Source organism: Scatophagus argus, chromosome 12, assembly GCF_020382885.2.
Source record: "Scatophagus argus isolate fScaArg1 chromosome 12, fScaArg1.pri, whole genome shotgun sequence".
In the NCBI taxonomy this organism is placed as follows: domain Eukaryota; kingdom Metazoa; phylum Chordata; class Actinopteri; family Scatophagidae; genus Scatophagus; species Scatophagus argus.
This window is the reverse complement of record NC_058504.1, coordinates 24,222,643-24,242,143: the sequence shown is the minus strand read 5'-3', so window position 1 is coordinate 24,242,143 and position 19,501 is coordinate 24,222,643. Positions and strand designations below refer to the sequence as shown.

The 19,501-nt window shown below is 42.6% G+C and overlaps 2 protein-coding genes across 5 annotated transcripts in view; both read right to left on the bottom strand.

Annotated features, from left to right (window-relative positions):
* Positions 1-499: 499 nt before the first annotated feature.
* On the bottom strand, positions 500-2,638 carry LOC124068665 (transposon Tf2-1 polyprotein). Its single transcript, XM_046407065.1, has one exon. The coding sequence runs from the start codon at positions 2,630-2,632 to the stop codon at positions 500-502; it is 2,133 nt and encodes a 710-aa protein (XP_046263021.1). The 5' UTR covers positions 2,633-2,638.
* A 7,167-nt stretch (positions 2,639-9,805) lies between these two features.
* The window catches only part of LOC124067770 (storkhead-box protein 2-like), an 83,899-nt gene continuing 74,203 nt past the window's right edge, over positions 9,806-19,501 (bottom strand). For all 4 annotated transcript variants that reach the window (XM_046405366.1, XM_046405368.1, XM_046405367.1 and 1 more), the window contains one exon: positions 9,806-15,448. In XM_046405366.1, coding sequence (XP_046261322.1) covers positions 15,244-15,448 — 205 coding nt within the window. In that variant the 3' untranslated portion in view covers positions 9,806-15,243. The remainder of the gene's footprint in view (positions 15,449-19,501) is intronic.

Sequence of the window (19,501 nt, the reverse complement as noted above, 5' to 3'; positions counted from 1 at the left end):
CTTGTCCGGGTACCGGTTATAGAAGTCTTTAATGAGATCAGAGTCTAAAATCAGGGAGCGAGAAATCCATGAGCGCTCCTCAGGCCCATATCCCTCCCAATCCACCAAGAATTGGAAACCTCGACCCCGCCTCCGTACATCCAACAGCTGCCGGACAGTAAATGCAGGGTGGTCGTCGATGATCCGGGGGGGTGGAGGGGGTTCGGCAGGAGGGCACAGAGGGCTGGTGGAAACAGGCTTGAGGAGGGAAACATGAAAAGATGGGTGGATATTGAGGGAGGGAGCCAACTTAAGTCTCATCACACTGGGGTTGATGATGCGTTCAATAGTGTATGGACCGATGTACCTGGGAGTCATCTTTCGGGACTCAGTCTTGAGTGGAAGATCACGGGAGGAAAGCCAGACCTCCTGGCCAGGCTGATACTGGGGAGCCGGAGAGCGGTGATGGTCAGTCAGTCTCTGGTTCCGAGTCGCTGTACGGGAGAGAGCTGCCCGGGTTTCACGCCAGACTTGGTGGGCACGCCGGCACCGAGGGAACCGCCACTTCCACCTCCTGCGCAGGGAAGAGTGGGGGCTGGAAGCCATTAGCAGCCATAAACGGAGATATACCTGTGGCAGAACAGACCAGGGAGTTGTGAGCGTACTCTATCCAGGGTAGGTGGGAGGACCAGGAAGCTGGGTGATGTGAGGCGAGGCAGCGAAGAGTTGCTTCCAGATCTTGATTCGCCCGCTCAGTCTGGCCATTAGTCTGAGGATGGTATCCAGAGGATAGGCTGGCCGATGCCCCCATTGCCGTGCAAAAAGCCTGCCACACCCTGGAGGAGAACTGAGGGCCTCTGTCGGAGACAATGTCCTGGGGGATTCCATGCAACCTAAAAACATGCTGGGTGAGCAGACTAGCAGTCTCTAGGGCAGAGGGAAGTTTGGACAGAGGGATAAAGTGAACAGACTTAGAAAAACGGTCAACAACAGTCAAAATGGTGTTGTTACCTTCTGAAGGTGGCAGGCCTGTGACAAAATCTACTGCAATGTGAGACCAGGGCCGATGGGGGATAGGAAGGGGGCGAAGGAGACCGGCAGGAGCACGTTGAGAAGACTTACTGCGGGCACAGACTGAGCAGGCAGAAACAAACTCCTTGGTGTCAGCGGACATAGAGGACCACCAGAATCGCTGACGAAGCAAAGCCAGGGTTCGATGAACACCAGGATGGCATGCCACCTTGGAAGCATGTCCCCACTGGAGCACCGGGGATCGGACAGGTGGTGGCACAAACAACCGGTTTGGTGGGCCACTCTCAGGAGCAGGATGGTCAGAAAGGGCCTCCTGGACCAGCTGCTCTATCTCCCACCTGGCTGCACCTAGCACACAGGACAATGGCAGGATGGTGTCCTCAGCAGGCTCCTCCTTGGGGGGTGAGTACTGACGAGAGAGGGCATCTGGCTTGGCATTCCTGGAGCCTGGCCGGTAGGTGAGAGTGAAGTTAAACCGGCCCAGAAACAAAGCCCACTGGGCCTGACGGGAATTGAGCCTGCGGGCAGAACGGAGGTATGACAAGTTTTTATGGTCAGTCCATACAACAAAAGGGTGAGTTGAGCCCTCCAACCAATGCCTCCACTCCTGAAGGGCCAATACCACTGCCAGCAACTCCCGGTTCCCCACATCATAATTTCTCTCTGCAGGTGTTAGGCGGCGAGAGAAGAATGCACAGGGTTGCAGCTTCTGGTCTGCGGAGGATCGTTGGGACAGGACTGCTCCCACTCCAGAGTCCGAGGCATCGACCTCCACCACAAACTGGACAGATGGATCGGGATAACACAACACAGGAGTCGAAGAGAACATACTCTTGAGCTTGGCAAAAGATGCTTCAGCTGCAGGTGACCAAATGAAGGGTGACTTGGGAGAGGTTAGATTGGTTAGTGGAGTAGCTACTTGACTGTAATTACAGACAAATCTGCGGTAGAAATGAGCAAAACCAAGAAATCTTTGCAATTGCTTCCTAGAAGTAGGAGTGGGCCATTCCTCCACTGCCTTAATCTTCGCAGGGTCTGACCTGATCTGCCCCTCCTCCACCACAAAGCCCAGAAAACTGACAGAAGAGACATGAAACTCACACTTCTCAGCTTTTACAAAAAGTCTGTTCTCTAACAGTCTCTGAAGAACCAGTCGGACATGTTGCACATGGTCTGGAAGGGTGTGAGAGAAAATCAGAATATCATCTAAATAAACGAAAACAAACCTATTGAGCATATCGCGGAGAACATCATTAACGAGACACTGAAAGACAGCTGGTGCATTGGTTGACCCAAAAGGCATGACTAAATACTCAAAATGTCCCAGAGGTGTGTTGAAACCAGTCTTCCATTCATCCCCCTCCTTGATTCTCACCAAGTGGTAAGCATTACGTAGGTCCAACTTGGAGAAAATGGTGGCCTGGTGGAGGGGACCAAAAACAGAGTCAATCAGGGGGAGAGGGTACTTGTTTCTAATGGTGATATCGTTTAAGCCCCTGTAGTCTATACAGGGCCGTAGAGTCTTGTCTTTCTTTTCAACAAAAAAGAACCCTGCTCCCATGGGTGAGGAAGATGGACGGATTAGGCCAGCTGCCAAGGAGTCTGAAATATAGGACTCCATAGCCTCTCTCTCAGGCCTGGAGAGGTTGTGAGCTTGCTGGTGGGATAGGGGGCACCAGGGAGCAGGTCAATACAACAATCATAAGGTCTGTGAGGTGGCAGAGACAAAGCACGATCCTTGTTAAATACCTCCTGGAGGTCATGATACTCAGTAGGGACAGAGGCAAGATCTACTGGCTTGGGGGTAACAGGAGCTGGTAATGGTGGTGGGAACGGCTGAGTGCAAATAGTGAGAGTGACAAAATATGCTCCAATTGGTGATAGATAAAGTGGACCAGTCAATGTATGGATTGTGGAGCTTGAGCCAGGGAAGTCCTAAAACTAAGGGTGTGTCATGCCTGGTGGTTTTCTGTCATGCCTGGTGTTTTTGTTATGCTTTGCCTTTTATTTCTGTCCATGTGTCATGTCCCATGTTGTCTTGTGCTGCCATGTATTATGTTAAAGGTTTTTGTCATGTCCTGTTTTATTTTGAAAGTGTCTCTTCCCCTGTGTACCCTGTTTTCATGTAGCTTTGCTTTAGTTCTCCTGATGTGTGTCACCTGTGTCTCGTTGTCTTGTCTATTTAGTCCTTGTCTTCCCAGTCACCTTTGTCTGAGCGTCTGCATTTCTTCCCCATGCCATGCCAGGAACGTTTTGTTGGTTTTGCCTTGCCTTGCCATGCCATGCCATGCCTTGTTTTTTCCACAGTAAGTGTGTTTTTGTGTTTAGTTTAGTTTAATAAAAGACAAGTGTTTTTGGACCTCCACCACGCCTGCCTGCCGCCTTCTTACTCTGCATCGGGGTTCAGCTAATTTCTGCGTCAGCGACGCCGACTCATCTTGACAGGGTGAAGACGGTGAGGGAATGAGGTAAAAAGAGATAGTTTCATGATGATTGCCAGAAAGTAGCAGGGACACAGGGACAGTACGGAGAATGACTCGGCACCAGAGTCCACCAAGACATAAAGAGGAATGTTAATCTGAGACCAGGAAACAGTACCTTTTAACTGAATGCGATTGGAGGGGGATGGACTAACTGCAGTATGGCTCATCAGCGCCCCCCTTGCAGCTGACGAGCCCAGTCTTTTGGCCGATCAGGACAGGTAGCGAGGACATGACCAGCTCCACCACAGTAGAAGCAAAGTCTCTGGAGGTAGCGGCGTTGACATTCTGCAGGAGTAAGCCTCATCCTTCCCATCTGCATGGGCTCCTCTTTGCTGGAGGAGGATGAGGCAGCCGGTGGCGAAGCACAGAAAGGAGGAGATTCCAGGGGTGGACGAAGTTCCATGGGACCTTGGTGCAGAGGAGACTTGGACCGAGGTGGAGGGGCCCTCAGTCTGACTACTCTCTCCCTGCGTCTTTCACTGAGACGGTTATCAAGACGGATGGCTAGGGAAATGAGTTCCTCATCCCAAGCAGCTAGCTCATCCTTTAGTTCCTCACTAAGCCCTTGCAGAAAAACCCCCTGTAAGGCCCTTTCATCCACCCACTCTCAGCTGCGAGAATGCGGAAGTCTATGGAGTATGCTGCTACTGAATGGGAACCCTGACGCAAGGACAGCAGTCTCTTTCCGGCTTCCTTACTCTGGAGTGGGTGGTCAAAAACTCTACGAAACTCGTCGCAGAATAACTGGAAAGAGTGCCAAGCAGGTGAGTTTGCATTAGCCATGGCCACGGCCCATGCTGATGCCTTTTCTGACAGTAAGCTGCTAACGAAAGCTATCTTGGACTTGTCTGTTGAATAAGTTAAAGGCTGCTGGTCAAACACTAGCAAACACTGATGGAGAAACTGACTGCATGGCCCTACCTCCCCTGAATACCTGTCTGGGGTGGGAATAAAAGGCTCACGAGGATGACTGGGCTGGGTTGGAGAGGCAGCTGGACCTGGAGAATGCGCAGGTGGGTCCAGAGGAGGGACAGGAGCCGCCAATGAAGATAGTTGAGTTGAAACCAACAACATGCCTCTCAGACCCCATCCCAACTAAGCTGCACAAAGAAGTTTTACCCTTACTTAGCACCTCTCTATTAGACATGATCAATTTGTCCCTAATAACAGGCTATGTACTCCAGTCTTTTTAAAGTAGCTGTAGTCAAACCTCTCCTTAAAAAGCACACACATGACCTAGAGGTTTTAAGCAACTATAAACCAAAATGTAAACTTTCATTTCTCTCCAAGATCCTTGAAAGAACAGTCCCCAATCAGCTACATGACTTTCTACATAGTAATAGCTTATTTATTTGAGGATTTTCAATTTAGCTTTAGAGCTCATCATAGCACAGAGACAGCATTGGTCAAGTCACAAATGAACTTCTACTTGCATAAGATGAGGGAATTATCTCTGTCCTACTGTCAGATCTTAGTGCTGCATTTGACCATTCTATCTTTTCACACAGATTGGAACACTTAACTGGCATTAAAGAAACTGGATTAAGCTGGTTTCAGTCCTATTTATCAGATCGATCTTAATTTGTTCATGTTAATGAGGCATCATCCATACTCACAAAAGTCACTCACGGAGTTTGCCAAAGTTCTGGGCTTGGACCAATACTATTCACCCTTTATATGCTCCCCATCGGTGATATTATTATCAAACACCATACATTTTCATTGTTATGCAGATGACACAAAATTGTACTTGTCAGTGAAACCAGATGAAACAAATCAACTAGCCAAACTTCAGGCATGTCAGACATGACACAAAAACCTGGATGACTTGCAATTTTGTACTAAATTCAGACAAAACTGAGGTTATTGTCCTGGGCACTAAATACCTTAGAAACAAGTTATCCAATGATATAGCAGTGCTAGATGGCTTAGTCATGGCCTCAAGCTCCACTGTAAGGAATCTAGGAGTTATCTTTGATCACATAACACACATTTCAAAGACTGCATTTTTTCACCTCCACAATATTGCAAAAATTAGTCCATGCATTTATTACTTCCAGGATGGATTATTGCAATTCCCTTTTATAAGGCTGGCCCAATAAGTCTCAAAGGAGTCGCCAGCTAATCCAGACCCCCTCGACAACATTACTCACAAGAACCAGCATTAGAGAACATATTTTTCCTGTACTGGCTTCTCTACATTGGCTACCTGTAAAATTCAGGATGGAGTTTAAAATTCTTCTCCTCACATATAAAGCCCTGAATGGCCAGGCACCATCATATCTTAAACAGTTGATAGTACCCTATTATCCCACCATAGCTTTTGTTTGGATCTCTGGCCATGCGCTCTGGAGAACAATAGAGCGGCCTACATGTAACCCATAAAGCCTGTGTTAGAGTGACTAACAGTTAGAGACCCCACCCATGACGTGCACCTAGTCATAAATTCCTGAGTTCAAACTCGACCGGCACGGACATTGGCTGTGTGCCAGCCATCTCCACGGAGGTCCGAGGTGACGTCACTCAGGTAATAAAAGGTCACTGCGACTGTGAGAGCTGCTCCAGGCTCTCCAGGTGTCCAAACCGCCCAAAGGGAGCAACAATCAAATGTTTGATTATCATCATCTTAGATCCCAGGTCACAGTTCTGCAACTCGCAGGCCGAGAAACAGACTGCTGTATTTTTCTGTAACTTTTCCTTTTTTCCTTTTACCGACGTGGATCGCTGGGCAATCAGCTGATCGCACGTTAACGAGCTGCACGCCGACTTTGTTAAGGACGAAACAAAGTTTGTTAACTTCTTGACCGGTGATTTTCTCTGCTGCCGCAGAGAGATCAATACTCTGCATCATCTGAGATAACGGACCGCCAGCATCCCGCCGAGGACGACGCTGCGAACATTAAGCGGAGTATTATTTCAAACTCCGAAAGATCAGAGAAACGCAAAGTAAGAGGCTTATGTCTGGGCAGAGACAATGTAAAGTAGGGTTGTTTACACATGATTTCCTGTAACTTATAAGTGCTGCATTTACTGATTTTGTTTCCAATCGGTCATTTCCGCCATTTCAGCGAGACCGCGCGTCACCGGGTAAAGGACCAATAGCTGAGCAGATAAGCTCCGGTTTACTGACTCCACTATTGTGTGGTGATACGTGAGACTCCAAAGAATTGGAGTGGATTCTTTATTTGGGTTGTGTTTCTTGTATTTTCATTTCTGTCTTTCCTCACACTCTTCCTTCTGAACGGTGAGGTGAAAGTCCGAGCACGCGATCACGAACCGTAACCAAGGGGTATGTGGCGCTCTAAGGCTTCCGCCCATTGTTCTCTTCTGTGACCACATAAGCAATATTAAGTGGGTTATCACCAACTTGGCTCCGAATAATACGGCTGGCGTATTCTTCTGTAGCTATTTAGGTTTTGCTGAGTCATCACTTTCGTGTTGACTAGCTGTTTTGTTTGCTGAATCATTCTTTATGTGGTTGTTCATTTTGTGTGCTGATTCCCCCTCATGTAGTCCTCCACCATTTTGGTTGTAGTTTCCCCACTCGCCATTTTGGTTGTAGTTCTCCACTCATGTGACCATCCGCCATCTTAATTGTAATCAGCCACTAGCTTGTTGTTGTTAGCTGCTATCTTGTTAGCTGCTATCTTACTAACCGCCATCTTGTTTGTTTTTAGCCGCTAGCTTGTTAGCTGCTACCTGGCTAGCTTGTTAGCCTCCACCTTGTTTGTTGTCATCTCTCTCTCTCTCACATGCACACCCACACACACACACACAGTCGGGCAGTCGTGGATCAGCGGTTAGGGTGTCGGACCCGTAACCGGTGGATCGCTGGTTCGATTCCCCGTACTGGTGTCCATGGCTGAGGTACCCTTGAGCAAGGTACCTAACCCCACTGCTCCCTGGGCGCTGCATGCGGTCGCCCACTGCCCTGGGTTTGCTGTGTGTGTGTGCACGTCACTTGGGTGGGTTAAATGCAGAGCACGAATTTCATTGGAGTGAGTTCCCTCCAATGACGAAATATGTCACTTTCACTTTCACTTTCATCACACACATATATGCACACCTATGTATAGATATACTCTTGCTGCTTTACCTGTGTTATAATAAATCCTGTTATAGTTTAACCTGTCGTTGTCGGTGGTTATTGTGTATGTACTTGTAATAACAGCTGAATTCATGACAGCCAGTGCTCGGAATCATCCTTCATAATTTTATGAGACTGTTTTCCTATTAATGAATTTGGCTATTGGTCCCTGGTGACAGGGTGGTGCCCCGATATTTATGTGTATAAAGTATACACTTATTTTTGCATCATAAAGGATCAGGACTTGTCTTCTAACATGCACATAAAACAAATCTCAAGGACTGCCTACTTCCACCTTCGTAACATTGCAAAAATCAGGCATATCCTTCCCTTAGATGCTGCTGAGGAGCTCATCTATGCTTTTGTTACCTCCAGGCTGGATTAATGTAACTCTATTTTGTCAGGATGCCCTAAAAAGTCTCAGAACTCTGCAGCTCATTCAGAACTCCGCAGCTCGTGTTCTGACTAAGAGGCGTGACCACATTTCTCCTGAGTTGGCTCTCTACATTGGCTTAAAGTAAAATTTAGAGTAGAATTTAAAATCCTCCTCCTAACCTACAAAGCCATGCATGGTCTGGCCCCATCATATATCACTGATCTCATTGAACCATACCAGCCCTCTCGGATGCTGCATTCCTTAAATTCAGAGTTACTAGTAATACCATGACTCTCCAAATGTAGATATGGAGCCAGGGCCTTCATTTATCAAGCTCCTCTGCTGTGGAAACAATTACCAGCATCAGTCTGGGCGGCAGACACCCTCTCTTTGTTTAAGAGTAGACTTAAAACCCTCCTTTTTGACAAAGCCTATAACCAGGATTGGTTCAGGTTCTTCCTGGACCAACCCCTAGTTATGCTGCTATAGTTACGCTGCTATACTTTGCACTGTTCTTTTCATTTACACAATACCACTGTGAATATTGTTGTCATCCCTGACATTGTGTATATTTTTTTTATTCTGGTCGTTCTTATATTTCTTACATTTATATAGTGCTGTTTTATGTTTATAGTAGGTAGTATTGGTTATTGAGCTTATACCAGACCAGGAAAACTAATTTCGTTCCACCTCACGTGTCTACATGTGTGAAATGACAATAAAGCTCCTTGAATCACTGAATCCAATAGGTTTAGATTGCTGGGGGAGATCCTTAGACACTGAGCTTTCAGAGCAGGAGTACTCACTCATCATGTCCCATCACCTGTACAGCACTAACTCGTCCTCTACCCCGGAGCTCTTGTGCTCCATTTCTTCTCAGCACTTCTGGAGCATGTTGCTGGATCCATAATCTCCTACCCCGCCCTGCTGAGGCCTGGTACTGCTCCTGGATCCTGAAGGCCGTCTACACTGAGTCTGGTTCTGCTCAAGGTTTCTGCCTGTTGAAAGGAAGTTTCTCCTCGCCACTGTTGCCAAATGCTTACTCATTGTGAGGCACTTGGCTACGGGAAGATGCTGGGACCTGTTTCTCCTTCATTCTCTTTTTTTTTTTGAATGTGTTGTTTACACACCTGTAAAGTGTCATGAGATAACTCTGTTATCAATTGGCACTTTAAATAAAAATTGAATGTACAGTTCCAATACTTCTGGTATTATTGCTGCTGCTACGTATCTCTGTTTACGTGCTTCTTCTCTCACGTCTCAAAACAATGACCTGCAGTCTAAACCGAAGCCCAACTCAATGCATCGGTTTAAGCTGAATCCATCCTGTCACCAGGTTGGACCTCCCACTTGGAGGCCCCACCATTAACGCACAGGACCCAAAGAATATAACATTCTGATGCCAATGACCACAAAATACCCCCAGAGGTCCTGTGTCCCTTCCCCTAAAAAGGTTAGAGCTGTTTTGGCAGCACAAGGGAGAACTACGAAATTGGAGTACAGTATTTGTCTTAATATCCAGTTTTAAAACATTCTGATCTGATGAAAATGTGTTCAGGAGTTATGCTTTCCATTGCTGCTATTTTCCAAAAGCCTTGCAGGTACATGTAATGTGTATGTGATTATACTTTCTTTGAACCCTAACATTCTGCATTAGGACTGTTCAGCCTCACCTTGTCTTGGGAATTTAGAAATTAGAAAGTTGAATTGAATTATTATGAATGAATTATGAATATTGAAATATGAATTCGGATCAAAATATCTTCCTTTCTTTTTTTCATGTTTTTATTTTAAGCTGATCCACTTCTTCAGGGACAGTAATGTTGATCACATTAAAAACACACAACGTTGTTGTAATCAAACATGTTATTTATTATCTCAAAAAGTAACACAATTCCCATAGGGTATCACATACACTACAACAACAGTAACACTAGTACTACACATCAAAGGGACTTTCAGATATTATAGACATTTAAAAATCCCTCTTTTATTGTTTAATTTGTGTGACTAGGCATGACAGATAAACATCATTTACAGGTATGACATACTGTCACCAATGTTATTGTAAAACCTCCATTTTTATAAACTACCACCAATGTTGAGGGAAGACATTTCATGGACTGTCAGTAGAAAAGGGATGGAAGATTACAGGACTCTTGTTGGAGAGAAAAGAGGGTTGATGGAAGGGCATTGCGCCAGACAGTAGGAGAGAGGACTGGGGTTGACAGAAGTTCAAACATCAGACACAAGGAATTGAACCCATGACCTCTGTTGGGCAGGGGAATATGGCCGCTATTTTACTACTTATAGAGACGAGAACCCTACTGTGGCTGTGGAACAGGAGCAAAAACCCCTGAACTGTGTAACAACAGAGATTAAATACTGTACTTTGTACTGTACTGAACTTGTAGGGACAAGTGACCCTCTAAATGGTAAAAGTGTAACAGGGACTTGACTAACATCCTTCCCTGTATGTCTTTCTGCAGTCACAGATGTATGAGATGAGGGCCAACTATGTTGGAACAACCTCTACAAGGCATAATTGGGATTGGAATCCTACTGTAATGATGTAGTAAGGCCTAAATCTCTACTGTTGTGGGCTTTATAAAAGATTTAAAGCTGACTGCTGGGTTAGAGTAGAGACTAGAACCCTATTACAAAAAAAGATGTAAAGAATATCCCTAGATTATTTACAGAGGAAGGACTGAAACCCTGAAACCTGCAGTGCTGAACCTTTTTCTCCCCTTTCTGGTAAGATTAATTACACAGCTGACATGCATATTTTGCCAAAGGCACCACACTAATCTTCTCCATTGCTATGTTTACATACATCAGCATATTTGTACTGTATGTCTGTTTTTTTTTCACTGGCCCATTCCATGAAGACATGACCTAATTCACCTCTGACTGGCTAGTTGCTAGGTTAGGGGTTGGCTTAAATAGCTGGTTAAATGGCTAGAGTTTGAAAAAAAAAAAGTCGGGGTCAGAGTGTGGGTGGGGGTGGGACTGGGGTTCTTTGTAGATTGGGGGGCAGCTGTGGCGTAGAGGTAGGAGAAGCAGCTTGTGATCGGAGGGTCGCTATTCGATTCCCCCACTGGATGGGCAGGAAAAATTTGAGTGTGGTGGAGTGATTAATGAGAGAATGCAGCCCCCCCCCATAAGCCGGCTGATGTGCCCTTGAGTAAGGTACATAACCCCCAATTTACTCCCCGGGCGCCTGACAGTGGAAGCCCACTGCTCCTGTGTTTCACTGCAAGTAATTTGCTGGGTGTTGCATGTGTGTTCAATTAAGGATGGGTTAAATGCAGAGGAGAAATTCAGTGTGTGTATGTAATTACACACACACACACACTGAATATATATATATACTGCCAATAAAGCTGATTCTTCTTCTTCTTCTTTTTCTAGAATGCATTGCTCTCCCTTCAGCTTTGGCAAAACATTTATTGATGTAAACCGCATCAGCACAAGCGTAGGAATGTCACTGCACACACCAGATATTAAAACTGCAAAGTATGAAATACAGAGTTTTACTTGTCAATTACAGGCTTAATCAGCAGTGTGTAAACTCATTTTGCACGGGCTTGAATGTTCCTTTATATGTAAAAGTACAAATTTTAATAGTATAACAACTGACAATGTAGACTACTGGATATAATTTTATAACAGAAAAAGAAATCCGAGATTAAGGGTTTCATTACAAAAAAAATTTCAAACTGCTTGTCTTATCTTAAGTTTTAAAGACAGGAAAAATCCTATGTTCAGGACACAGGACAACCTAACTTCATGGCTGTCCTACCTCCCCTGTCACTGGCTAGTTAGCTTGCTGTAATCGACAAAAAAAGACAGGATTCGTTTCTAGCCTCGATGAGGCTGCAGCATTAATCGTGTCAGTGTTGGAGAGGATATATGCATATTAATACATTTTTATTAGCTTCTCCATTAGACTAAAATTGCTGTCAGTTTCTCCAATAGGCTAACAATAGTGCTACGTTCTCCAACAGTTATCATTTCAGCAATCTTTAAGCCATAATATTTCAGTGTTTGTGTTGTTACCCATCTTAATCTAGCCAATTCCATAAATACATAACAACAGTGCTATTGCCATTTTTGCCATGTATTTTGAATTTAAGATCAGGTCTATGCTAACCTAACTTAGGATTCTTAACTTTAGAAATTCTTCAGTTAGAACAATTCTATAATAGCGTAATTCCTATCCTTAAATAAGATATGATTTTGTCCTAAATACAGTTAGGAGACCTGTTTATGTAGTATCAAAATGCCAAATACAAAAATAATCCTAGATGTCAGTCTAAACTGAGATAGTGTTAACACTGACTGATGTTTGTCCTTTGCACCTCTACAGAAAGTAAAAGCCAAGAACAGCATTGGAAAATACTGTAAATCTCTTTTAGTGATAGCAGAGAGATTAGAACAGGGACCACATTTGATAAACAGAAAAATCAATAGCATATAAATCAACACTCTGGGGTAGGGGGAAAAGGTTAAAGCCCTAGTATTTGCAGTTTGAATGATACTGAACCTTTTACTAAAGTGGTAATACATATTGTTAGATACTTGCACAGTGGCAGGATGATGAGTAGAACTAAATGCTGGGACAGAATGAGATCTAATAGTTCAGGGACTACAGTATTACCCCTAGTCTGACTGTGTGTCCCAGGAAGCCACTGAGGGTTCACATCCTTCCATCCTTGTAACTACATTAGTGACTCTTAGTAGTCAGTTATGGTGCCTGTATAGTTGGCCAGATGAACAGTATAGTGAGCTGCAACAATGACTTCAGAGAAGAGGGAACTGAACACCCCACACTGAGAAAATTTTATGGATAGAAATGACAGTTTAAATAAACCATCAGATCCTACCATGCAAGATTCTCAAGGTGAAAGCAACAAGTCTTCTGAGATATACTGTTCTTTAACCAAAGGCAGTTACACTATGCTTTACTGAGGGTCAGTAAACTTCAAATAAGTACTTGTCAGATTGTGGCGCAGTAAACATTTCTGATGTCAAAACTGATGTAGCCAGGAGGCTGCTTTCCAGTGGAAATTGAGGACACATTGAGGACACTGGCAAGTGTGCCATTTAACCACAATGCTATCATATATCATGCAGAAGAAACCTCATTGATGAAGAAAGTAAAACAACAGGGAGTCCAGCACTTTGATGTGTAGTGAGTTATTGTATATATGTGTATATGCATATGTGTGTGTATAGACATTCAAAGGCTAGATGCTTATGACAGTGTGATTGTAGAAAGGACGAGCTGTGTTTTTGTTGCTATGGAGGTAGTTGTAAAGGAACCTATAAGACGGCAACATCGGGTTGACTGACAGCTCCCTGAGCCTATAGGAGGATGAGCGATGACTGAACTAGGCCTGCGGGAGTTTTGTTTGTTTGTTTGTTTTTGAGAAATTCAGCTTAGCCCAGATTCTGGTTAAATAATGAGACCAAAACATTTAAAATTGAGGTTTTGTGTAATCCCTGCTCACCCATACAGAAGGGACTAATATGCAACTATGCAAACTATGCAGGTGACCCTAACAATCCATGTGTAAGCAGAGATTTAACTATATTCAAAAATATTATCCCTCTTTTTGATGACTCCCTACCAGGAGTCAGAATAGCTCAGGGTTTTTTTTTCTTTTTTTGGAAAAAAAAGTCAAGTAGACATTAACTTGTAGAAATGCAAATGAATGGTAAAGTTGTGTATAAATAAGGAACTATGAAAATCCAAAAATTAAGTCACAGCCCTATTTGTGTGAAATACTGCTCTACATGAGGTTTTACCGGATTGCATCGCATACCCTTTGTTGGACATTCAGCCACTAGTGCTAGTTCAGCTGTTGTGAATGGGAACACATAAACCCAGGCTTTTAACATACAGCGGAATCTACTTTCTCTGATGCCAAAATGTATACATCTAATTTAAAATTCAAGTATGGTGATTTTGCTGCTTAAAATCTTTCAACTCTTAGAAGTCACTAACTAACTTTTTAAAAGCTTAGCTAAGAAGCTCAGATTTAAATGTAACCCCTTGCCACTGCTTACAGCTGTGTGACTGTAGTAGTCAGAGTTTCAAATGTTTACTGATGTTTGATTAAGTAGTTCTTGTTTATTTTGCTTGAAATGTTTAAAGGAAAGGTGCTTTTTCTTTGTTGTTAAGGTTCACTGCTTTTCTGCTTCTCTCTCCATCCACTCCTCATAAAAAAAGATTTTCTCATTTTCTGTGTATATTGAGGTCTTGGTGTGGCATTGCCATCTGGTGCTGATTGCCATACTCTGGGGAGCCGTAATATGAAGTAGCTGCATGCCAACGGCAATGAGGAGTAACATAAAAAGATAAAAAAAAAATAGTGGAAGAAGATCTGTCTTCATGAAAGTTTAAATAGTCTCATCCTCTGAATTAAACCTGAGGCTGCCCATGTATCTGACAACATTTGGAGAGGATATCTAAAATCTGGTTAAAAACTGGAAACACTGTTCAGGCAGATTACACAGGCATCATCCAACAGCTGTAAGAACTGCTCAGCTTCATGCGACAAGGGTATTATAGCAAAATTGGTCTTGGTGTTAGGTTACTCATTTGACTAACCACTTCACTTTCATGTGGGATTTGCTTTTGCCATTTGCCAGAGTATCGTTTGCCATTTCCTGTGGCACTGTACTGTACTGTACATTGGTGCTCGCCAATGGTGAATTTTAGGGAGGAGCTAAGGTAATCAGTAAGAATGAGCCAGATCACTAATAGTGTGTGTACATCAGTAATAGTAACCAGCAGAGCTTTATCTATTCAGTGTGTAATACCAGTAAACACCACTAGAGGGAGATCCATCAGTTGGAATGGGATTGGAAATAACATGAACGGAAATTACGGATTATACCCCCCCCCAACACACACACACACACACACACACACACAGTATGACCTAGGTTAGTCAAACAACATAAAAGCAGTGTGTGATCATGGTCTGCCAAGTGCCCTGGTATGCCTATGTTTGTATGTGTGTGTGTGTGTGTGTGTGTGTGTGTATGTGTGCATGTGTAAGAGAAAGAGAAAGAAAGAGCAGTTTCCTGGTGGTCTAAACTCCTGTTTGGATCCATCGGTCACTGTGTGTATATTTCTGTTACCAGCTATAGTTCCACAGAGGACCTGTGGTCCACTGTTTTAGACAGTCAGGTGTAACAGTCCTTGGGGGAGGAAGGTTTATTTTCCAGTCGCCTGCCCAGTGGTTCTGTAGGTCCAACCAGTCCTAATTCCACTCCTAGACGCTGGTGATTGACGCAAGGCAAGTGCTGGGCTTCTGGAGTTTCTCTGGTTGGGTGCTGGCAGGTTCTGGGATGGTACGGAAGGAGAAGGGGGGGCCGTTACCGGTAGTGATGCCCAGATGGCCGGGGCTCAATGCCAGGTTCTGCCGACGGTTACTCTCCACTATGGATGAGGTGTTCGATGCTAGGCTCTCCCTCGTTCTGCAGAAAGATACACAATAAGAAATTGTACAACCATAACACCAAAGAAAGTACATGAAACCTCCACTTGAAACAAACTAGAAGAAACAGACCACCTGTCAACAAAGACATTCAAATTTTTGTGCATCAGATTAGCATCCCAGGGCATAAAAAAAAGCCTATGGTCTTTCTAGTTACAATATTTCCTTTTACTTTCGATTCAGAACCTCAATCAGTGGAGTATCTTGGTGTTATAAAACTAATTATGCTATGTTTATAAATTTTACTGCTACTCATACAATCTATAACAACTCATTTCTCAGTATGTGGTGCTTGCCACTTCACCCACTGAAAGCTTTCTCCTAGCTGCTCACACTATTCTTAGGGTACTTCAGACCATACATTCATGTTTTGTCCCGGTGCACAGAGGTCACTCCTTTTGTATGAATGAAATGGAATTGTGGTTATCTTTTTTACTTCATAATACAGTGCTTGTTGTTTTAATTCACTCTGGTGCATCAGGTCCCTGCTTTATCTCATCAAAAAATACATTTTTGTTCTTTTGTTTTTATGTATACTCATTAACCTCCATTAAAATCACCAACGACCAGCATGTTGTGGAGAAACTTTTTTCACGCATCTGCCCTAGGAAGGCCTCTGAACCAGTTGGTATCTCCGTGCATTAATTGGAATCTTGCAGCAAAGAGCTAGCAGAAGCATGGTGCCTCATGTACCAGCTGTACCTAGATGCACACTCAGTTTCATCTATCTGGAAAAGTTCTTTTATTATTACTGCCCCCCAAAAAGCAATCGGTAAGAAGAATAATGACTACCATCCAGTTGCACTTCAGTAGTAATGAAATGCTTTGAGAAAATTATGATTAACCTGGTGAAAACAGAGGTCAGCTGTTGTCAAGATCCATTTCAGTTTGCATACAGGAAATAATAGAAGCACAGACTATACCATTACACACATTTTATAAACAGGCACTTAGAGGTTGCTAGCTCATACACATGTGTTTTATTTGTAGATTTCAGTTCAGCTTTTATACACCGCAGCCACATCTTTTAATTGGGAGGCTGAATGCTTTGAAGTTCATCCTGTTATTATTAAATGGTATTGATTTTATTTGTTTATTTATTTTTTATTCATTAATTTTTCATTCATTTTAACTAGTTGTAGACAGCAGGTTAGTGTTAAAAGAATCCTATTTGAATCTATAAATTGAGCATGGAACCCCCCTGTGTCAGTTCTTTGGTTCTGTTCACTTCATACACTGATGAGTGTAGAAGGTTTTATTATCCTAATAGTCACTAATAATTATTAAATTCTACCTTTAAATTGGCTACCTTTTAGAGACTGAAAGGGTTGTGAACAGTGAGTGCAAGGACAACCACCTAGTTTTGGATGTCAGTAAGACAGAGGAGATGGTGTTTGACCCTAGGGGAGTTGGTGACCACAGGCCTGCGATCAACCACAACCAAACCATCATACAAATATCTTTTTGTCTTTACTGACAACTCACTAACATGGAACACACATGTTGACAGTCTCTGTTGCAGCCTACAACAACGGTTAAATTTTTTATGTCAGTTTGGTTTGCTAACGTCTCAGAGCAGTTAATGTTATTGGTTTTTCTTAGAGTAGCTTGCTTAACAAATAGTTTGCAGGGATGTCTCTGTCCTTAGTACCAATAATTTTCCAAACCCACCCAGAGCAGTTTGGCTTGCTAACTTCTCTGAGCAGGTAAAAACTATTACAACTATTTGTTAATCAAGCTACTCTAAGATAAACCAATAATACTGTAACTGATCCATTATATGTTCTGTATACACAGTATAAGCTGCTGCCTTCTGGCAGGAGGCTCAGATTCCCTCATTGCAAATTTAACAGATTTAAAAATTCATTCATTTCTCTGTATAGAAAAGCTTTCAAATAGCAGATAAAGTGGCAGATAAAGCCAGAACATACATTGGATGAGAATAAGCTCCTACTTGCTTTTGCACTGACATCTTTGAGCTTAGTTTTATTGTCTTTCAGAATTGGTACGCTGGTATGAATTGTTTCACACTTGATTTTTATTTATGTATTCATATTTTAATATTTTTGTGGCTTGCTGATGATTGTAATTATTACTTCTATTATTTTTGTGTGTGGATTTTCAAAATGATAAAACTTGCAGGTTATCAAAGTATCGCTTTCCTACACATTTAAATGTTTCTGTTTTTTTGAAAAGGTGTATTGATAAATTATTGAATTTTTTTTTTTTACTCCCAAAGGTTTTACTGCCCTAACAGAAACAAGCACAGCTGTCATTAACTCAAAAATCATATCTGTCTCCAATGTAGCCTCTCTTTTTTTTCCTGTTCTCTCCATGTGAGTGTGTTTGAAGGAGCTCAGCAGAGAGGCTGCAATATAATGTTAAATTATATCAAAACACTGAAAAGTAGATATGGATAACTTATAATAATAACAATAGTTTAACACCAGGATTTGGTCCCCATCTCTTCTAAGTATATGCTTGTGCTTCCCATAGTTAAAATGCATTGATTTATACCAGGGGTCAGCAACCTTTAGCATGAAAAGAGCCATTTTGCCCGTTTCCCACCAAATTAAAACCCACTTGGAGCCACAAAACCTATTTGACCACTAACCTGAAAGTAACACCACATACAGTTTTCTTAAACTTATGCTTTATATATATATATTTTTTATATATATATATATATATAGATATATATATGTATACACACATATGGATCAGCGGTTAGGGTGTCGGACCCGTAACCGGTGGATCGCTGGTTCGATTCCCCGTACTCATGGCTGAGGTACCCTTGAGCAAGGTACCTAACCCCCACTGCTCCCCGGGCGCTGCACGCGGTCGCCCACTGCCCCGGGTTTGCTGTGTGTGTGTGTGCACGTCACTTGGGTGGGTTAAATGCAGAGCACGAATTTCATTGGAGTGAGTTCCCTCCAATGACGACATATGTCACTTTCATCATCTTTCATATATATATATGAGAACTATAGTATGTTACTTTTATGAAATAAAACGACAGAAAACGACAAATTTTTATTTTCCATTTTTTACAGCGCAAAACACCTAATACTTTTGTGCTTTGAGAGAAAAAGACGCTGGTACTTAAACATTTATTTTCAAATAAAATAATATACAAATATATTAGGGCTGTGGCAACGTTAGCGCGCTATCACATTAGGACCGGGCAAGTCAAGGCTTAAATTAATTAACGCTGTCAATTATTATTTTTTATTTTATTGCGCATTAACGCAGTTTTTTAGTAAGCAAGTGAGCAACGGATTTTAAAAATAATTACTATCATAAAAACAACAACGCGATAAAATAATTCTTGGCATTAATTATCGCGTTAACGCATATGTGATAATTATGCATTAAATTGCACAGCCCTAAAATATATATGAAATAAAATAAACGAATGTTTGCTAACCCTAACCCTCTCACCACACGTTAAGCATACCGGTAAGCCAGTTTTGTTAGCAGTAAAACCAAACAAATCTGTCCATGAGGCATTAAATGATCTATTTTCGTCTACAATTTTTCTCTTTGTCCACTGCTAGCTTACCGGAGGCCAAAATGAGTCACTTATTTGGCGGCAAAAGGTGTCACAAACAGGTCGTGATGGATATTTTGATCGACAAAATATTAAAACAAGTTTTACGTTAATGTCACAAGAGCACCTCAGTGTCCAAAGAAATAACTATTGCAACTGTAACCTACTTTTTGAAAGTAGTCAATTTATGTTCTTCCGGCATAAGATGTAGAGGTACATGTAGTGCTTTTATTTTGAAGGAAGAGTCCGGGAATGGTGTTGCTGTTGATATGCAGACTTTTGACGTTGTTAAAGAGAGTGCTAATAAACGGACGCAGGTTATGGTCGTTCATTCAACGGAGCCGTGTTTTATTTTTATGATAGCAATGGGCGTATATATAGATCGCTCGGGAAAAAAAATGAATGACTAGAATGAAATCAATTTAAATTAAGTGTCCATTATTATATTCACATAATTTTTTCCCCAAAATATGCTTGCTCTCT